This window comes from Convolutriloba macropyga, chromosome 15 (assembly GCF_964194025.1).
Source record: "Convolutriloba macropyga chromosome 15, txConMacr16.3, whole genome shotgun sequence".
NCBI classification, from domain to species: Eukaryota; Metazoa; Xenacoelomorpha; order Acoela; family Convolutidae; genus Convolutriloba; species Convolutriloba macropyga.
Genome location: NC_134482.1, coordinates 31,210,752 through 31,229,496, shown reverse-complemented (window position 1 = coordinate 31,229,496; position 18,745 = coordinate 31,210,752). Strand labels below are relative to the sequence as shown.

Genomic DNA, 18,745 nt, shown 5'->3' with positions numbered 1-18,745 from the left:
AGTAATGTTGACCTATTGTAACATTTTAAGTTAAGTTTTTAAATTATATTAATCAATCGCCCACTGAAGTTGCAAGGAGGAAACTTTTTTAGTTTCAAGAAGATGCAGTTTTAATCGATCAATGCAATTTTGTCTTTTATTTCATTTTTTGAAGCTAGAAACATTCTACGCAAAAATTTTGATACATTATGGCAATTTGATAATTTAGGACTTCGATTTTTATGATCTATAGAGATCTATATGGATTTTCTAAATTTAATTGATCTGCAATTTTTTTTGTAAAAACTCAGTATAGGCCGAAACAAACAGGAGCCATCTGATGCTACCTGGCAGAAACACTCCATAGAATTTTTTTAAAAGTACTGTCTGTCACTCCTTTCTGACTCGTTTATTGAAAGTTCAGTCCATCTTATCTATGAAAATCAAGGTAAGTTTAAATTCGCTGAGCGTGTTATAGTTTTAAGGTACACATGTATGATTACCGGATAAACTCTTTTTTTTTAAATTAATTTACTAGATTTTGAGAACTTTCAGTTGCATAATTGGCATTTTGTCAGCCGGGAAAAATCCATCACCATAGAAACACTCCATAGAATTTGTTTAAAAGTACTGTTTGTCACTCCTTTCTGACTCGTTTATTGAAAGTTCAGTCCATCTTATCTATGAAAATCAAACTAAGTTTAAGTTCGCTGAGCGTGTTATAGTTTTAAGGTACACATGTATGATTACCGGATAAACTCTTTTTTCTTTAAATTAATTTACTAGATTTTGAGGACTTTCAGTTGAATAATTGGCATTTTGTCAGCCGGGAAAAATCCATCACCATTGTTGGATGGATTCTTTTTTGTTATCTTTTTGATGTTTCTTATTTTTTTGCTAATTAATCGCGGTAATTTTTCTTCATTGAAAGGAAAATTGTTCGAAGTCAAATTTGACCAATCTTTTTTTCTGTTCATTTTGTTAATTCACATGTTTATCAAAAAAATATCTTTACTTTATATCAATTTAAATAATTTTTTGTGGCATGTTTTTTTTTCAGACTTTTGAGTGAATTGAAAGAGTTTATAAGATTACGAAAATGACAAAAAAAAACACTAGCAAAAGTTTCAGTACACTAGAAAACAGTTTCAAATTGTGTTCGGTTTTCATTTTGAAAAATTAACTAGAGTAGTTCTACTTATGTGTATTTACTCTCTGAGACCCAATTTTATCAAAAATTTTGTTTTCTTTGTATTTTTTGTTATAGAAAATTAAATACTTGTTATGAAAACTTTCAGCGAGTTCAGATTGAAGTGTTTAATTTTTGAGAAATTGTTTCTTTTTAATAAAATTTTTAACGTTAAACTCCTGCAGATTTCTTTACATTTTTCTGAGTTCCTTTAATTTGCTTTTTTAAAGAAATCTTCTTTGAAATCTGCGTTTACTTTAAAATTGATTTGTCTTAACGCAGTGAACTTCATTAGCCATTATCTTTGAAAGTTGCGGTTAATTCCAATTCTAATCTAAGTGAGATGCTTTTTTAAGGTTAAAGTAGCAAAAGTCATACAAGAAAACTAGAGAGCTATTTTTTTCTTTAGAAAAATGAGGAACTCTGTTTACTTAGTTTTCAACAAAAATGAACTTTATTTACCTTTCGGCTTCATAAAACATTGTTCTGTCTCTCCAACAGAACGAATTTTTTCTAATGGTTTTTTTAAGAGTAACAAACATTCAAAACCATTCAGAACACTTGAACATATACTATACTCTTTCGAATTTTACTTAGATGTCATTGTTTTTTTCTGACATAGTCAACAATTTTTTTGAATCTCTATCTATCTTTTTAAAACAGTGGGGAAAATGGTTTGACCGACGCCAGCCACTATTTGATTTCAACCACTCCGAGGGACGCAGAAATGTTATTGATGGTCATTTATAAAATGTATGGGATAATGAAATATTGAAATTTTTTTTATTAACTTGATTAGATTATTTAGCGTTTGCAGATGTTTGCATAGGTTGCTCAATTGGAGAAACCAATTTGTCTTCAATGGTGAGCTCAAAACTTTGAACTTGTATAGTTTGTTATAAAATTGTTCATACTTTTTTTCTGAACGGCGTCTCAAGAAAATTGGAGGTAAAATGACCTGAGCAGTTTGCAGAGAACGATCAAATATCAAACGAGGACTTTGTTAAAAAGATTAGGAAAAAGAGGTTTTTAGTGAAAATCTGATCAATATAAAGTGTCAGAACTTACTCAAAGTTTTTATTCTTTTTCGCCACACCAAGTGACTCAATTATACCAAAATGAAAATTTTTATGTAAGAAAAATAGACAAATATTTAGTGGAGGGAAGCGTTTAATGTAGCCGAGTTTCTTGGTTCTCCTCGAAAAGTTTGCAAAAACGTTTCCGCCCTTATTGAAACCCCGGAATAAAAATCTATCATTTCAATTTAGCAAATTTATCTGAAGTTTCTATTCTAAATTAGCGTAAAAATAGCACCAATCTCAATTAGCTCACAATACGGCGCCAATAAATCATAGCCAATTTCCTATAAATCCTTTGTAATCCATTTATAAATTTATAACTACCCAACCCGATAACTACTAACAATATTTATCAATAATCTCCTTTATACCCCTGATTAGCCCAAGGGCTCAAACGTTATTAGGTTTGTGTATAGCATGTTTATTTTAATAAACTAAATCGTAGTTTTGACATTCAAATGCGGAGAATTTTGGGCGGCTCTTGCTCGATATGTTAGTGGGCAGGTAGGGGGAAATAAGACGGCGGGAAAATGGAGGTGGAGGGGGGGGTGTTGAATTTTTGGGCTAATTTGTTTCGACATGTATGAATAGATAAGCATCTGGCCAGGTCGAACAAACAGCAATTGCAACCCAAAAATTAACTGACCCGGGGCTTGAATATTCCCACCTTAATGGAAACAAACTTCTGTTTCACAATTTTTCCATATTCAATATTTCCCAACCTTCCCCAGTGTGACAAAATAGCACATATTTTATGACATTGCGGTGAGTGGTGGCGACGTTAAGCGGGAGTAGTTGTAGTGGGGGGGGGGGGGGGGGGGGTGCGTTTGTGTGTGTGTGTGTGTGTGTGCGTGTTCGGGTGAGTTGGGGTGAGGGGGGGGGGGGTTGGGGAGTTGAGGGAGTATCTTGTTTTCTGATTAGCTAAGCGGGCACTTTTTCTATTTGCGTGTATTATATATAACTGTTGTGGTTATAAGTTGATCATAACTCATAACCAGTTGGTTTATGACTGGCCTATTTACCTGCTTAACGCCCCAAGAATTATTTTCTCCTAATCACCTCACGCATGACTGACGCTTCCTTTCTTCGGGCAAAAAATCTGTTTCCATTTTACAGTTCCTGCAAAATCTGCTCAATTTTTATGACATTTTTACACATTTTCCATCACACTTCGATCTGAATCTTATTTGCACCTTCAAATTTCACTCATTCCAATTTTCCAATTTAATCTCTATATTTTGTGGCAAAAAAATTCTTGTTTATAAGTTTACTTTTATCCATCAAACCATTTTACTTCAATATTCATTACAATGGCTTCAAGTTTTTTCTAAATATTGTTTTCCCCAGCCCACACTTTTGCAAGCAGTAAAGAATTTCCACAAGCTATTTTTTTCGAATTGTAAGTAAAATTTATTTTTTTTCTTTGTAATCCATTCGGACTGCCGTTACTCCACTTTTATATAGGTATGTTGTATAAATTTTTTATTTTGCTAAGCAACGGTTCATAATTTGTTAAATACTACTCTAAGTCAAAATTTCTTCAGTTTTTGATTGCGTTCTAAATTACTCGTTATATTGTAACATTATCAATTGCTCTCGAACGAAATTTGAAGCAATTATTGTAAACGTTTGTAAGTTATTGCCTAGGACTCTTGAGGTTCGAATCGCTCCCTATTCGGCTTTTTTGTGGCCATAGGGATAATTTTTTCTTTACTGAAGCCCATTCCGAATTAAATTGCCCTGCAGGTCGTTCGAGAGTCCGACGATAGTCGGTTTATGTTTGAGTTTTAAAATTTGTTTTTTTTTTGTTCTTTTTTTGAACTCCACTGCAATTTTGTGGTCACAAATTGGCTAAAGCCCTGAATAAAACGTGCTATCAATTAAAGAATTGCAGTTTTTTCCGTTTATGGTTGCCAATTGATTGCAACTTCCGAGCGCAGGAGCTGTTTTAACAATCATTTGTTATGCCTAATTTGTCGTTGGGGAACATAAAGTACGGGGGGATTGGCTTAAAATTGGAAAAGATCCGGAATTAAATCTTTATATTCACTTGTTGTAATGTTGATGCTAACCTTGTACTCTTTCTTTTTTGTTCATTAATTTTTGGATTATTGATATCTTAAGTGCAGATGTACAAAAGTGTTTTCTAACATTTTCAATTTTTTCTTGATGAAAAATTGAATTTCAAATTATAAAACGCGTTTACACATATCACTCTTTCAACGTTTTTGGTTTCCAAGTAGTACATTTCTGATATTAAAAAATAACAGATTTGTAAGAAGTTTACTTTTTTCAATAGTTTTTTTATGAATACATTTTAGAAGAATAGTTTTCAAAATTTCGGCAAACAAAATAGTGCAGAGGTAAAGGAAAATGTTTTGAAAAACATGACAATTTTTTTTAATTTGATTAAATCCGTCTTTAGAAAAGCTATGATAATATACTCTCACATTTTTTACTACTGCTTTCTTTCTCTTTCTTAACTTTCATAGAACTCTGTATTCATTTCATTATATTTCAGAGTTATTCATTTTTAGACCTTGACTCCAGATCTGTCTAAAATTGGAAAACGCAAAAGTTTTGTAAAACGTTTCTCATTGGTAGTTTGAAGAAATCATTTCATATTCCCAAATTTTATGGGAACCGAAGGAACGTTTTTTCTCAGTTTTTTGCACGTTTTTGGAAATGCAAATCATCAAAGAACAAGACAAATGGATGTAGCTCTTCGGAAAGAGTTTCCCTCCTCTCCAATGTCAAATTTTCTATAATAATAAGAACAGTCTAAAGGAAACAAGGCGGCTCAGCAATGTGCGATGGCACATAAAGTTCCGACCCCGCACATCCACAATTTTGGCATAATTGTCTACCAAATGAGGAACAGATAGAAAACCCAAAAATTATTTTTTGGGAATACCAAAAAACCCAAAAAGCACAATTAATTTTCAAAAAAATTGTGTATGAACAATAAGATAGCCTCCAAAGCAAATAACTCAGTGGAGTAAAAATTGAAGCATTAAACTGTTAAACTGCTATGATATGCCAATTTTAAGAAAGCGAGTCAAGACGAACAGCAAAATAAAACAACAAAAAACAATAACTACATCAAAAACTTTTTGTCCGTTTTAAAAAACAAAATTAAATAACAAAGTCAACATACCATCAGATGAACCTAAAACTAAACAAAATAACTTATAAATCAGCAGAAAAGATATGGACCAGTCCATAAAAAGCTTTGGTAACAATTAGACAACATAGAACAAAAACAGTAAAGTTAAAAAAAATCACTTTTTTTTAAAACAATTATTTTAAAAGTAATTTAAACCATTAGAAATCAAGCATAATATCCCAAAACTTTACAATTACCAATGCTTCTATAGAAGGGCATTGGGACCTGTTCTTATTCATTTATTTAGGCGGCTAAAAAGAACAACAAAAACAACAAACAAAAATTCAATTGAAACTTGCCAGAAAACGCTGTCAAAACCGTCAAGCCAAATTTCGGCCCTCAAAATATAATCGTTTGCGCCTTCTTCAAACACCGATAATGCAGTATTTGGCCATTTAATAAATGAGACAAGGTAACAGTAGACGAAAAAGAGAAAATGGCAAAAGTTTGTAATAATTTTTTTTTCCGAAAAAAAATTATGTCCAAAGTCATGAAAAACATTAATTAAAAAATGAAACATTTCAACACGGTCATTTATTCATCTAAAAGAATTCTTTGAGACCTGCAATTATCCAGAATAATTCGTGCATCTACAAAAAGAACGTCAAACATGACAAAAATCAAATTACTTTTTTTTGTTAAAAACCGGTGTCGAAGTCAGTAAGGTCATAACGCATTCTTTAAAAAAACAGATTTTGGGACATCAACCATTTTTGACACCATTTCTTGACACCCATAAAGTTATATTTGACCTGTAATTAACGAGATTAGGTAACAAAAGAAAAAAAGAACAAACTTGCGAAGATAAAACAATTTTTATTTTTAGTTTTGGAAAACGATTGTTTTCAAAGTCATGAAAGGCATCAGCTATCTACAAATATCAGAATAATGGCTCGTCTACCCTTCCATAAAAAGCCTTTGGAACCTATCACTATACAGGAAATTTCATACAACTGAAATGACAAAGTAAAAAAGACAGTTAAAGACAAAATTAAAAAATTGAATTAATTTTTTGAAGAAAGAAGTGTCGAGGCCGTTAAAAAGATAATTTATATCTTTGAGGATTTTAATATGTTCAATTGTATTTTATTTTCAACGCTAGTAATGTGATCTACGAACTGTCAGTAATGTGATAGTGTGACTAGAAAACGTGAAAAACTGGCAAATTTCTAAAAACAAAAAAAAATGAAATCTAGTAGTATCAAAGCCAGAAAACAATAGCTTCACGCTTAAAAACGCAATCGAGACCAGTTTTCAAATCATTAGAATGAAGTAGCATTCTGTCTTTGCTGACACTAAGCGGTAAGTTGACAAAATCAAGAAAAAAATGGAGGAAAAGTTCATTAAGCCATTATTTATTTAAAAATCAATTATTTTTAAAAGTTGAAACAATCCTAAACTTTCAAGTAAAAAACAAAATGATTTAGTTTGGAGCTGCTTAGGAAGCCAATTGGATCTATCACTCTTGAGCTTTCATTTGATATGTTCTTTTCTTTATAATTAAAAGAGGTCTTTTCAAAAAAGAAGACCGACTGATTGCAATCCGAATTCTCTTTGGATTGTAACAGTCAAAGATTGGCACAAAACTAGCCCTGCTAATGCCTATTGTCCGTTAGGAACTATTGATTTTTCAAAATTGTAGATATAGATATTTTGTCAGTTGAAAAATCGAAAAAAATTCTGCATTTTTTATAATATACGAGTAAAGTTAGCAAAAAACGGCAAAGTTTTAACTACAGAGTACTCTCAGCGGAAGTTGAAGTAGGATTAGCCCCCTTCTGAGTCTACAAAGATTGTATTAGTGTTTGGGGGTGTAGTGCCGGCAAATTTTATCAAAGTGGACTAAAGTAGTTTATTTTGTGCTGTTTTTGATGGAGAAGGCTGAATTTTGAAATGTCTATCCAGAGTTTTTGACCAAAAATATTCAATCAGAATAATCAACAAGGCTTTTTTGTCCTTAAAAATAAAATCAACGACACTATTTTTAAAAATTTTATCAAATTTTAGCAAAATTGACAAAAAATTAGGCAAAAATTTCGGAAAATGTGAATAAAACAACGTGAATTCACTCTACTTTTTCAAAAGTTTAAACCTCGATAACTCAGTGTAGAAAACGAAAATTAAAAAAATCTTTTTAACTCTATATTCTACGCTGGACGAGCTGTCTAATGATACCAGTCTCAAGTCTCTACGATGAATATATCGATCGGCGAAAATTGACTGAACAAAACAAAAAAAAACCCATTTGAGTATATAGTTCCTTCCCCCTCAAGAGGGGTCGGAACAATAAATTAAAAAAATATTTTTTTGATGAAAAGTTTGAACAGAAAAATATTGTTAATTTCTCAACGATGTTTCTTCACACTTGAAGCTCACAAAGAATTAAATTTAACACTCAACCTAAGGGGTTGTCCTATTGATTAAAATTTAAAGATTTGCAGCTAATTTTTTGTTTTACTGGATTTTGTCAAATAATAGAAAATAAAAATTGTATTCAGCTCTCCATGTGCAAAAACAATCAAAACACTTCAAAGGGTAGCTTTTTTGCCTATTCAAGATGAATGATTTAATGATGCTTTATCATAATTTTCTTTTTGTCTCCTGTCCTGCGTTTCAAAAGAAACAGAATCTCATGTGAGCTTACGCAACCAGTTTGTAGAACGGTTAGATATTCATAATCAAAAATTAGGAAATTTTTTAACTACGTAATATTTAGTTGAGTATTTTTGTTTTTCAAGCCTTCCTCAAATCTGAATATGAAAACTTAAGTGGTTCACAAATAAACCTCATTTATTTTCATTTTTGAAAAAAAAAATTATGCGATAAACGTTGGCACAAAAATTGGAGGTTGAAATGATGTTAGAATGCTTGGTCAGCCCGCTCTAGCAGTTCAAGTATAACATATAATCTTTAAAATAGCTGTCGACATGCACACACCTTAAACAGGTTTTTTTTTGTGTTCAAGTTTTGAAAAATTGTTTGCATACGACGAGTTGGGGCATTTTATGCAAGAGCCTTATTTTCATATCTGTTGACCAGGAAACTGGGAACAAATTTCCATCATTTCAGCTGCTTATAAAAGTTTTACGACTGTTCGTTTATTGTATCTGGGTAATTTCCGCATTTACTATTTGTCAAGCACGCAAGCCACAAAAATTTCACTTATCTATTTTTTAATCAAGTTTTGAACTGATTTGGGTTTTTTAACAACTTTTGAACTGGTATTTAATTGCAAAAGTCTGTTAATTTCAGACTATAATTCTGCAATTTGAGTTCACATGAATTTCTGTATCATATTCCTTTGCAAAAACTCATATAAAATATTTACATTTTCGGGGTCAATTGTTCATTCAATTATCTAATACGCTTTGAAGTTACATTTCGGGCATACGAATTTTTTTAAAAATTTTTAAAAGCTGCAAATATGTATTAATTTTGCAAATCGCATAACTCGAAATAATCACTTTTTATTTCACAGACGAATTTTGGCCGTTTGGAGTTCGAGTAATCACCAACAAAGCCCCCCAGTCGGCTATTCATCCTTCTGGGTCACCCCCAGCCGACCAAACATCAATCAGCGGGCAATTACAACTTCAAAATGGGTTCCAAATAACACCCAATTATCTGCCTGAAATCTACAACAATAGCCGCTATGGTTATAACCTATTACAACCAAATAACAACGGTGCTCTGCATATTTCACCAGAATCATCCGAATTCACATCACCCACGCATGAAAATCACTGTTTCACCTGTGTTACCTGTGCTAGACGCAATCAGCAATTCCATTTTGAGGCCCCCCATCGACAGTTAATCAATGCTACTAATCACCTTTACCACTCGCTAATTCACCCTCAATTGTGCCCCCAGGAAAGCGTGAAAAATAGCCCGTCCGGGTTTATAACTTCGACACAACCTCTCATCCCAAAAGCAAGCCCGCTCAACAACTCTTTAGACCAATTAAGGTCGCCAAGAGGTCGCTCTCAATCGGTACCCTTGACCCCGACCAGGTCAAGATCGGAACCCACGATTTGCACCTCCTCATTCGAAATGCCCCCAAAGCGGAAGGAACCCTTAGTTAGGATTTCACCCAATGCCCGATGGGACCAGGTGTTCAACTCAGCAGTTACCATTCTGTTTTTCTCCACTGTCAATGTCGTTTTATCGGTGGTTGATTATCAGTTGGAAAACGACACTACAATTTGGTTACCCCTCGTCTTCATATTAGCTTCTCTTTACGTAAGTTCACCGATAAAGAGGTTGTTATCTAACATAGGTGTTCTTGTGCACGCCACAAGTTAATTTGAGGCTATGATCAATTGTTATGTGGAAATATTTAATGTTCATACATATAATTATATAATTGAAGCCAATCTGAAAAGTTTTCAGAAGGTTTGAAATGCTCTAAGTTTTCTGAAATCAGAACCGAAAAATAATTATTCACAATATTAGTGCCAAAGAACTTTTTTCTCAATCAGGTTTGAAACTTTTCACAAGTTAACTCTTTTGGCCAATTGAATATATATTGCAACAAGGAGGCTCGGTAATGTGCGTTCACTAATGATGTTCCGACCCCGCCCATCCACGTTTTGCTTTATTAGTATACCAAATGAGGAAGAGAATGAAAAGGTTCCAAAAACACATATAATTCAACAAACAATTAAGTGAAAAAATAATGCTGGATTAGAGAGCCGATGAGACCTGCCGCCGTCAATGAGAGTAATGAACAAGGCACACACAAAAACAAATATTAGCAAACATTGGTTACGACCAAAACTCAATTGCTATATTTAAAAAAACAGAAAAAAAACAAAATAAAATTGAATCCGATAGAACCTGATCTAAACAAATCAACATGTACCGCATTAGATTTTCATTGGATAAGATATAAGACCTCTCAATAATGCGACTCCGTGAGAGGCCGGCAAAGAAGAGCAGACAAGACGAGGTTCAAAAAGCTCTCGTTTTGAAAGCAACTTCAACAACTTCCAGTTGATTGAATCCAGTTTGTATCAATGCGCCTCGTTAAGAAAGCTAGTTTATACGTCAAAGAAGCAATTGAGAATTGGCGTTATCCGTAACATGTCGGACGAACGAAGAAAAACAGCAAAAACGAAACAAAGAACAAATGAAATTAGCAAAAACGCAGTGCAGCAACCGTTGAAACCACAGGCTATTCATGGAGAATATTGAACACCGTTAATTTTGAACTTTTGCAACACCAATTGGGCCACCCCATTAGTGTTTTAATGTGGAAAAGAACGAAACTCAAATCAACCACACAACCAAAAATCGCACTTTTCTTATGAAAATGTGTTGTTCCAAAGCCAAGAAAACATTAGTTTAAAATAAAATTAGTATTAAGATTGGATCTTGGTTTACGGGAAAGAGGATGCGACCTGTTGTTACAGAGACCAAGCTGAAAAATTGAAAAAATAAAATAAAATTGAAAAAACACAAAAAGCCACTGATTCTTCCAAATCAAACATTTTCAAACACTAACAAACCATAAGCTTTACACTTAAAACAAAAACAGATCATTTTGCAATAGCTCAGGAAACATTTGCGCCTGTTATTATTGAGACCAAAACCTCAGACGACAAAAACAGCAAATATGGACAGCAATTAAAATTTCGCAAATTATCTATCAAAGCCACAATGTTGAAGCCATTACATCTATAATACATCAAAAACCTTTAAAAATTTTAAACTGACGAAAGCGATTAAATGATTTGCTTTGGCCTCTTTTGATTTTAACTGGATCTTCTCGATAAAATAGTTTTGTGGAAAAAACAAGAGAAGGAACCAAAAATACTGACCAGTCATGAATATTGAAAACTCACGAACCTCTTATGAAAAACATTTCTAACTTCTATAGACATCTGTCAAGTTATAACCAACAGCAAAAATATTATTTAGAGCAACAGATTTTGGCGAGTTCTGTCAATAAAAAACTTAGTGTTTGGGAATAGTGAAGAATGAGAATGATAAAAATTTTTTATACAAAAACTAATAGAAAGTATTTGAAACCGTTAGCTATAAACTGAAATCAGGAAAAAGATTTAGTTAAACAATCGTGGAATCAATCAAGGCTTTCAGTTGTCATAAATATGCCGAGCCAGCCGTTATAATGAGATGAGCAATCGCTGAAAATATAGGCTATTCACTTAAGTTTTTAAACAGGTCCTTTAATGTCAATCGGAGCTTTTTTAATGTGATAAGTTGAAAAGAAATTAAATAACGCGAAAATATGCCGATATTATTCTCTTAATAAAATCATTGAGTCATTAGAATTTTTTTGCTCTAACCGAAATCAGTAAATAGATTCCTTTAATCATCTATGGAAGCAGTTAGAGTTTTCGATTGACAGGGGTACGCCCTACGAAAAAAGAACTACATTTACAGGCAAAGACACAAACCAAATAAGTTTTGCGAGAGAACGGCTTCGCAGTAATTAAAATAACAGATCTTCACAGAAGTACAAAAGTTCATTAGGTGCATTCCTGCAATGCCTATTGGAGCTACACTTGATATGAATATTTGAAAAGAATATAAAAAACTACCTCAAATACAAGAACATATGCAAAAATTCACAAAATTTTTATCAGATTTCGTAGTAAGAAAGCCAAAGAATTTTACTTGAATACAAAATCACTATGAGGAGTATTTTTCCTTTGTGGTTGAATTCCCTTGTGGCTACATGTGGTTGAATTTATTTCAAAAAATGACAATTTTCAAAATTTCGGTATCAATCTCTGAAAACAAATATATTCATAAGACGCCTTAGAAAACAACTGAAGGCATTGTATAGAGTCACTTGCAGCTCTCTTAGAACCCAATTGAACATTTTTATTTTAAAAGGTAGTTAGGAGGCCGCAAAATAATGACAACTGAATCCAAACCAAAAAGAAATCTTTAAAAGTTTACGAAAATACATTGTCAAAGCCAGAAAAATTATGAGCTTTTCTCTAGAGATAAACACTATTTTCATATGGCCTTATTTTGTTGTAAATAGGATCTGTCATTGATTGATCCGTGATTGGAAATAATTCTTGTCAGTAATCAACATAAAAAAATAAAAACTGCGAAAAACTTTGAAAAATCCGCGCCCCAATCTAGTCAGAGTAATTATTGATTGTAAGAATGCATGATGTGTCCAAACCTAGCCCTGATTTTTTTTGTTATCAAAAAATCAAAAAATTATTCCATATATTTGAAAAATAGATCAAATAGCAAATTAAATATTTTAATAAACCACAAAAAAACATGCATTTGTAAATTTATTAGAATTGTTTTTCAAAAAACCGGCAACTTTTTCATTCCAGAAAAATCCTATTGGAAGCGAATGTACAGCTGTCTTTGTTGAAGTGTCCAAAGATCGTGGCAGCAGATATTAGGTCTCTACTTCCTGCAAATTTAAACGAAGTAGGAAACAAAAGCTTATTTGGGACCCTTTTGATTTAAAAAAGTTTCAGATTCGCAAAGCTTGGCAAAAATATTAACCAAAAAAACTAGAATGAAACAAAATGGCTAATCACTTTAATTTTAATGTCTTAGAGTTTCTAGGTGTTCCAAAATAATTTACAGATAAGAGCTGCCGCTAAAAACTGCGATTTAATTCTGCAATTGAAAACATGTATATTGATGTGGTGTTTCAATTATTTGCCTGTTGTTGACCAATACACATTAATAATTTTAGACAAATTATTATTTGACACTATTATTTGACACCATTACAAATTTTACACCATTATTTGACAACACAAAATAAACAAATTGTTGCTTTTTATTTAAAGCAGTTGTTTTTTTTAAAGCTACTGGTTTGATTAATGTCAAAGACTCTCAGCGATGGACAATCGTAATTAATACTGGATAATCTGTCATTGCAATTAATGGTGGATAACCTGTTTTTCACATTGCACCTAGACTTAGTTCCTTTTTTTCATTTGGTTACAAAGTTAAAAATCATAAATTGTTAATCTGTTTTGAAAAAAAGTGTGACTTATTATGAGGCTTCATGCATATTTTATGAGGCTTCAGACAAATTGGGTTAAAAGGTAAGTAAACTGCTACGAAAAACTTCAATATGCAGTTTTCGTGATTTTTGAAGTCATTTTTTGTTTAAAGAAGTACTTTTTTAGATAGAAATAATGATTACTACTACTCAAAAGTTTTTCAGGGCTATTTGATCAAAGTTTTTATAATCTGGTCGTAAAACTATTAAAGTTATTTATCGTGCGATGCGTAGCGGAGTCTTTTGGAACAGGGCCAGAGTTTTTTCTTAGCGGTGCACCATTATTTGACAACACAAAATAAACAAATTGTTGCTTTTTATTTAAAGCAGTTGTTTTTTTAAAGCTACTGGTTTGATTAATGTCAAAGACTCTCAGCGATGGACAATCGTAATTAATACTGGATAATCTGTCATTGCAATTAATGGTGGATAACCTGTTTTTCACATTGCACCTAGACTTAGTTCCTTTTTTTCATTTGGTTACAAAGTTAAAAATAATAAATTGTTAATCTGTTTTGAAAAAAAGTGTGACTTATTATGAGGCTTCATGCATATTTTATCAGGGCAACATGTAATATTTTGGAAAAAATATAGATATAAAAAAACAGTCTAATTGGATAAAAAAATAGGGGAAAAATTTTAGGGCCATTTTTAAGTATTCTTGACAAAACATTGGAAAAAACAGCTGAGAAAAATCATCAAAATTTGTTTTTTTACTTCCACTGAAATATAAAACATCTGCCCAGAAACTCTACCTCAAAAAACTTTTGCTTTGCAGCTTTGATTTGGAAGGCAACTAAGAGTCAGTTCTAGAGTTTGAAAGATTCAAGCCAAAGTAGAAGCACAATAAAAATTTTTAGTTTCGAATATTGACAAAATTGCAATGGTCAGATCTCGTGATCTTTTCAAAAATGTTTGAGTTTTTTAAATTGCTCTAATAGGTGCAGAAAACAGCTAGTTTAGTTTTGTTTTGTTGGGTTGAGAGACGATTGAAAACTTACGACAAGTCAATAAACGCTTTAAGTTTCTTTCAGTTTATTGAACTTTGCCACTATTGAACTTTGCCACTATTTTTCCACTATTTATTGAACTTTGCCACTATTTTTCTCTTATTTTGATCAACTTGTAGCTTAATGCCAGCTAAGAAGGAATGCTCTTATTTTGTCTTTGTAGTCGTATGAAAATTCTTGGATAATAAAAAGTCTCGTTGTCGTCTTACGGAGGAGAAAATGAGCCTATGTACTGTTGGTTTGAGTAGATAGCTTAAGGCTTTCATGACATTGAAACAATTGTTTTCAAAAATTGCAAAAAAAACATTTTTCAACATCGCATTTTTGATCTTTTTGTCTCCTGTTACCTATTCTTGTTAATTATAGCTCACATATGTCATTACTGTTGTCGGGGGGATGTGCAAATGTATAAAACCTAATGTTTTTAAAGGTTTCGTGATGAATTTACTGGCATCGACACAGGTTTTTTTTAAAAAAAAAGTAAAATAATTTTTGATTTTCGTCTATATTTGACGTTCTTTATGTAGACGTAAAACATATTCTGAATAAGAACAGGTCTCAAGCCCTTCTTTTGGAAGTATAAACAAGCCTATTTAATTATTTCATTCTCTAGCTAATGGCTTTCATGACTTTGAAAATGATTGTGTTCAAAAATATAAAAGTATTTTTTAGTATTGCCCTTTTTTTCTTCTTCTTTGTCTTCTTGTAACCTATTCTCAATAACGAGAGGTCGCATACTAAATTATTGGTGTTCGAGGAAGGCTCAATGGAACATATTTTTTTGAGGTAAAAAATATGGCTTTAGGGCTCTGACAGCTTTTTCTCGCATAGTTTAATTGAATTTTTGTTTGTTGTCTCTATTTGTTGTTTTTTTTTGCAGCTGCATGAAGAAATGAATAATGGCAGGTCTTAATGCCCTCCTATTGAAACGTATTGGATCATAAACTTGTTTGATGTTTTCAGTTGCTATGTAATGCTTTCCATTACGTTGAAACTAATTGTTTTGAAAAACATAAGCCGTTTTTTTTATTTTTGCTGTTTTTCTTACTCTTTTTTGTCTAATTGTCACCAAGCCTTTTTGTGGAATGGTCCCATATCTTTTTGAACTACAACTTATTTTGTTTAGTTTCAAATTTATTTGTTGCTATTTTGACCTTGTTAATCAATGTTTTTCTTTTTTTAAAATGAACATAGAGTTTTTGATGTAATTATGTTTGGTTTAAATCTTGTTTGATTTTGCTGTTCGTCTTGACTCGCTTTCTTAATAATTGATCTCATCAATTTAGAGCGGCTTTTTTTACTCCACTGAGTTATTTGCTTTGGAGGCGATCTTTTTGTTCAAACACATTTTTTTTTTTTGAAAAATACTTGAATTTTGGGGGGTTTTCTATTTGTTCCTCATTTGGTAAACATTTATGGCAAAAATGCGGATGAGCGGGGCTGGAACTTTATGCGCGAACGCACATTATCGAGCATCCTGTTTGATTTTAATCTATCAACCTAAACATGATTATTAATTGATGTTATGTTTCAGAACAAATTAGTGGCCATATTTGCAATGTGGGTATTCAGAAGGCGACATGAAGCTACAACTTACTCGGTGGGTCATTATATTTTTATAATATAACAACAGCTATATTTATTAAAAAAAACATAGAACAACCGCAAAATTTTGAACATAAAATTAGAAATATTTTGAAAAATTAAATTTAAATGTTAGTACCAGAAAATCATCCCAAGGGAGCTTACGTCTCGTTAGTAGAGAGTCTGAACTCTTTAGAGGGGGGATACATTAGCACCTTGTACCTATAACTTCGGTCCCGTAATGAAATGACCTCTGATCAGACTAAAATTAAGCAAAGTCTGAAGAGAAGAAAGAATTGACGAAACTCTGAACAGATATGAACACAGTATGATCATAGGTCCTTCATAGAAGTATAATAAATAGTTTCCCTTTTTTTGCATACACAACCAATCAACATACGTTTCCACAAAAAGAAAATTTAAGAACGATAATGGGAAAACATTTTTCATTCAACATATGGTCCATTTTCGAGATGGGCAGAAGGATTGAAATGATTGATCTGGGAATATCAGTCTGGGAATATGAACAGGGGATATTTAAAGGTGACACATACACGTTGGTAATATATTATCGAGCAAAACTTGATTACGCACCCGACACCCGTTCGAAAAATGCCAATTCAATTCAAATCAGTTCATTGTGACCGATTTCACCAGAAAATTGATTAAAAACACTCGACTCTCAATTAAACTTTCAAACCAGAAAATTAGTTTGTTCTGATTTAGTCCTTCAGAACTAGTTCGATTCTGATCTGACACCAAATTGTCGGACAAAAACGTCAATCCAGGTTAATTGATTGCCATATGCATCAGCGCTACTTCATTACCACAATGACAACTGTGTAATATTTGCTATTGTAGGAAGCGCGAAGTGGGGGCGGGGACGGGGGATTAGTTTGATTCAATTCAAAAATTAAGTTTGAAATTTGCTGACGCTCGCTTAATTTTCGAAAATGCTAGCTTGCAACCCTTACCTAATTTTCCATTGAGTTGTGCTGAAAAGTAATATCAGCACTTTGACATCGTCGTTGACATAATCCACCGTCCTAAAAAAGGTTTGAACCTCAATCTCTGGTTCAATAGCCTTCTTTTCATCCACTATGATTAAAGAGGAAGCTGTGTAATGAAGCTTGTAAACTTGCATACAAAAAGCAAAGTACTCTTGTTAAGAACTTGGTAAGAAAAAAAAGACGGACTTTCTATCAAGAAAAATTACACGTGGAAAGGAGGCAAAATGCGAGAGAATTTTTCAACACCTGCAACGAATTAATGGGAAAAACACAAAAGCCAGAACAAGATATTTTCAACTAAAACCATGTTGAAAACTTCAATAACTTTTTCGCGAGTATTGGAAAAAAAATTTCGTCTGAAATTGAACCCTTAAATAAAACCAAATTATCTCCGAAAAACAGCAACTCTTTCCTTTTGAGCAAACATACCAAAGAAAAACAGAACAAGTGTTGCATAAAAATCGACCTAAGTACTGCTTAGAGTCCTATGGCCTAAACTACATTTTTCTAAAGAAAATGTCTGATCCTCTTGCAACGAGTTTGGAACAATTGTTTCATAGATGCATTATCAAAAGCTTTTTTCCTGATGCTTTAAAGATTGCCAAAGTTGTACCCTTACCCAAGGAAGAGGGCAAACATGAGCCAACAAACTACAGGCCAATCTCCTGCTACCGACAATCGGGAAAATTTTTGAGAAACTAATCTATAACAGGTTGGTACAGTTCCTCGATCGCTGTCACATTCTGAGTGAAAAACAGTTCGATTTTCGGAACAAATGGAGCACAGTTGATGCCATTGCTACGTTGCTAAATGTGTCAATTATGGACAAACAGAACTAATGTGTCTTGCTGCTCATTTCATGGCCTAAATCAGGCGTTCGACACTGTTGATCACAAACTATTATTACAAAATTTAAAACTTATTGTTACGGTTTTTGTAAGGAAACATATAAGCTTATTGAATTGTTCCTGATGAACCGAAAACAATATATTCAAATTGGAACCAAGAAATCTTCTTTGGATTTTGTAGAAACAGGTGTTCCCCAAGGGTCTATACTGGGACCAATTCTGTTGCTGATTTAAATTAATAACATCAAATCAATGCAGAAAAAAACAGATCTAATACTGTATGCGGATGACACAGCAGTTATAACAGGAAGTAAAATTATAGAATTGCTGAACAATCATCAGTTAGCACTAAAAAACACAAATGGTTGGATAAAAGAAAACAAGATAGTCTTCAACGTCTTCATGTTTTTTTCTCTTTTCTTTTCAATTTTTTTAAAAAAATAAACAATTTGTTTTACCCTTAGTGAATAGGTATTGATATTGAAATTTTTTCCGCTAGAGGCACTTAAAAACAGGTCAGTTAGACCTAATAGTGTGCTCTTGGTTGGTGCGATTGCTATTGATTTACCCAATAGTGTTCTATTTTTGGAATCATTGTAAAACTAATGATAATGATTCTGTATCATCATAGACAATTTATTATTATTAAATACTCTGATGGGTTGTGATTGGAAGAAAGTGAGCGAAATTTGACTAAGTACATTTTAAAAAAATATTTTACTCACTGTGCACAACAAAAAGCCCAAAAATAGACGCATATTAATATCAGCTCTATAATGCGTCAGCTGAACACGTATAGAAAGCCAGAAAGTATCACAGCTGGCATTTCTTGATGCATAGCTGCAACTACATTTGATTTTAAAAAT

General features: G+C 32.5%; 2 protein-coding genes across 6 annotated transcripts in view; one reads left to right on the top strand and one right to left on the bottom strand.

The window, feature by feature from the left end:
• LOC142354486 (uncharacterized) overlaps positions 1 to 18,745 on the bottom strand; it is a 161,701-nt gene that overhangs the window by 97,310 nt on the left and 45,646 nt on the right. The gene's annotated exons all lie outside the window — the stretch shown is intronic.
• LOC142354569 (uncharacterized) overlaps positions 1 to 18,745 on the top strand; it is a 63,244-nt gene that overhangs the window by 35,464 nt on the left and 9,035 nt on the right. For all 5 annotated transcript variants that reach the window (XM_075406892.1, XM_075406893.1, XM_075406894.1 and 2 more), the window contains 2 exons: positions 8,892 to 9,652; positions 15,972 to 16,037. In XM_075406892.1, coding sequence (XP_075263007.1) covers positions 8,892 to 9,652; positions 15,972 to 16,037 — 827 coding nt within the window. The remainder of the gene's footprint in view (positions 1 to 8,891; positions 9,653 to 15,971; positions 16,038 to 18,745) is intronic.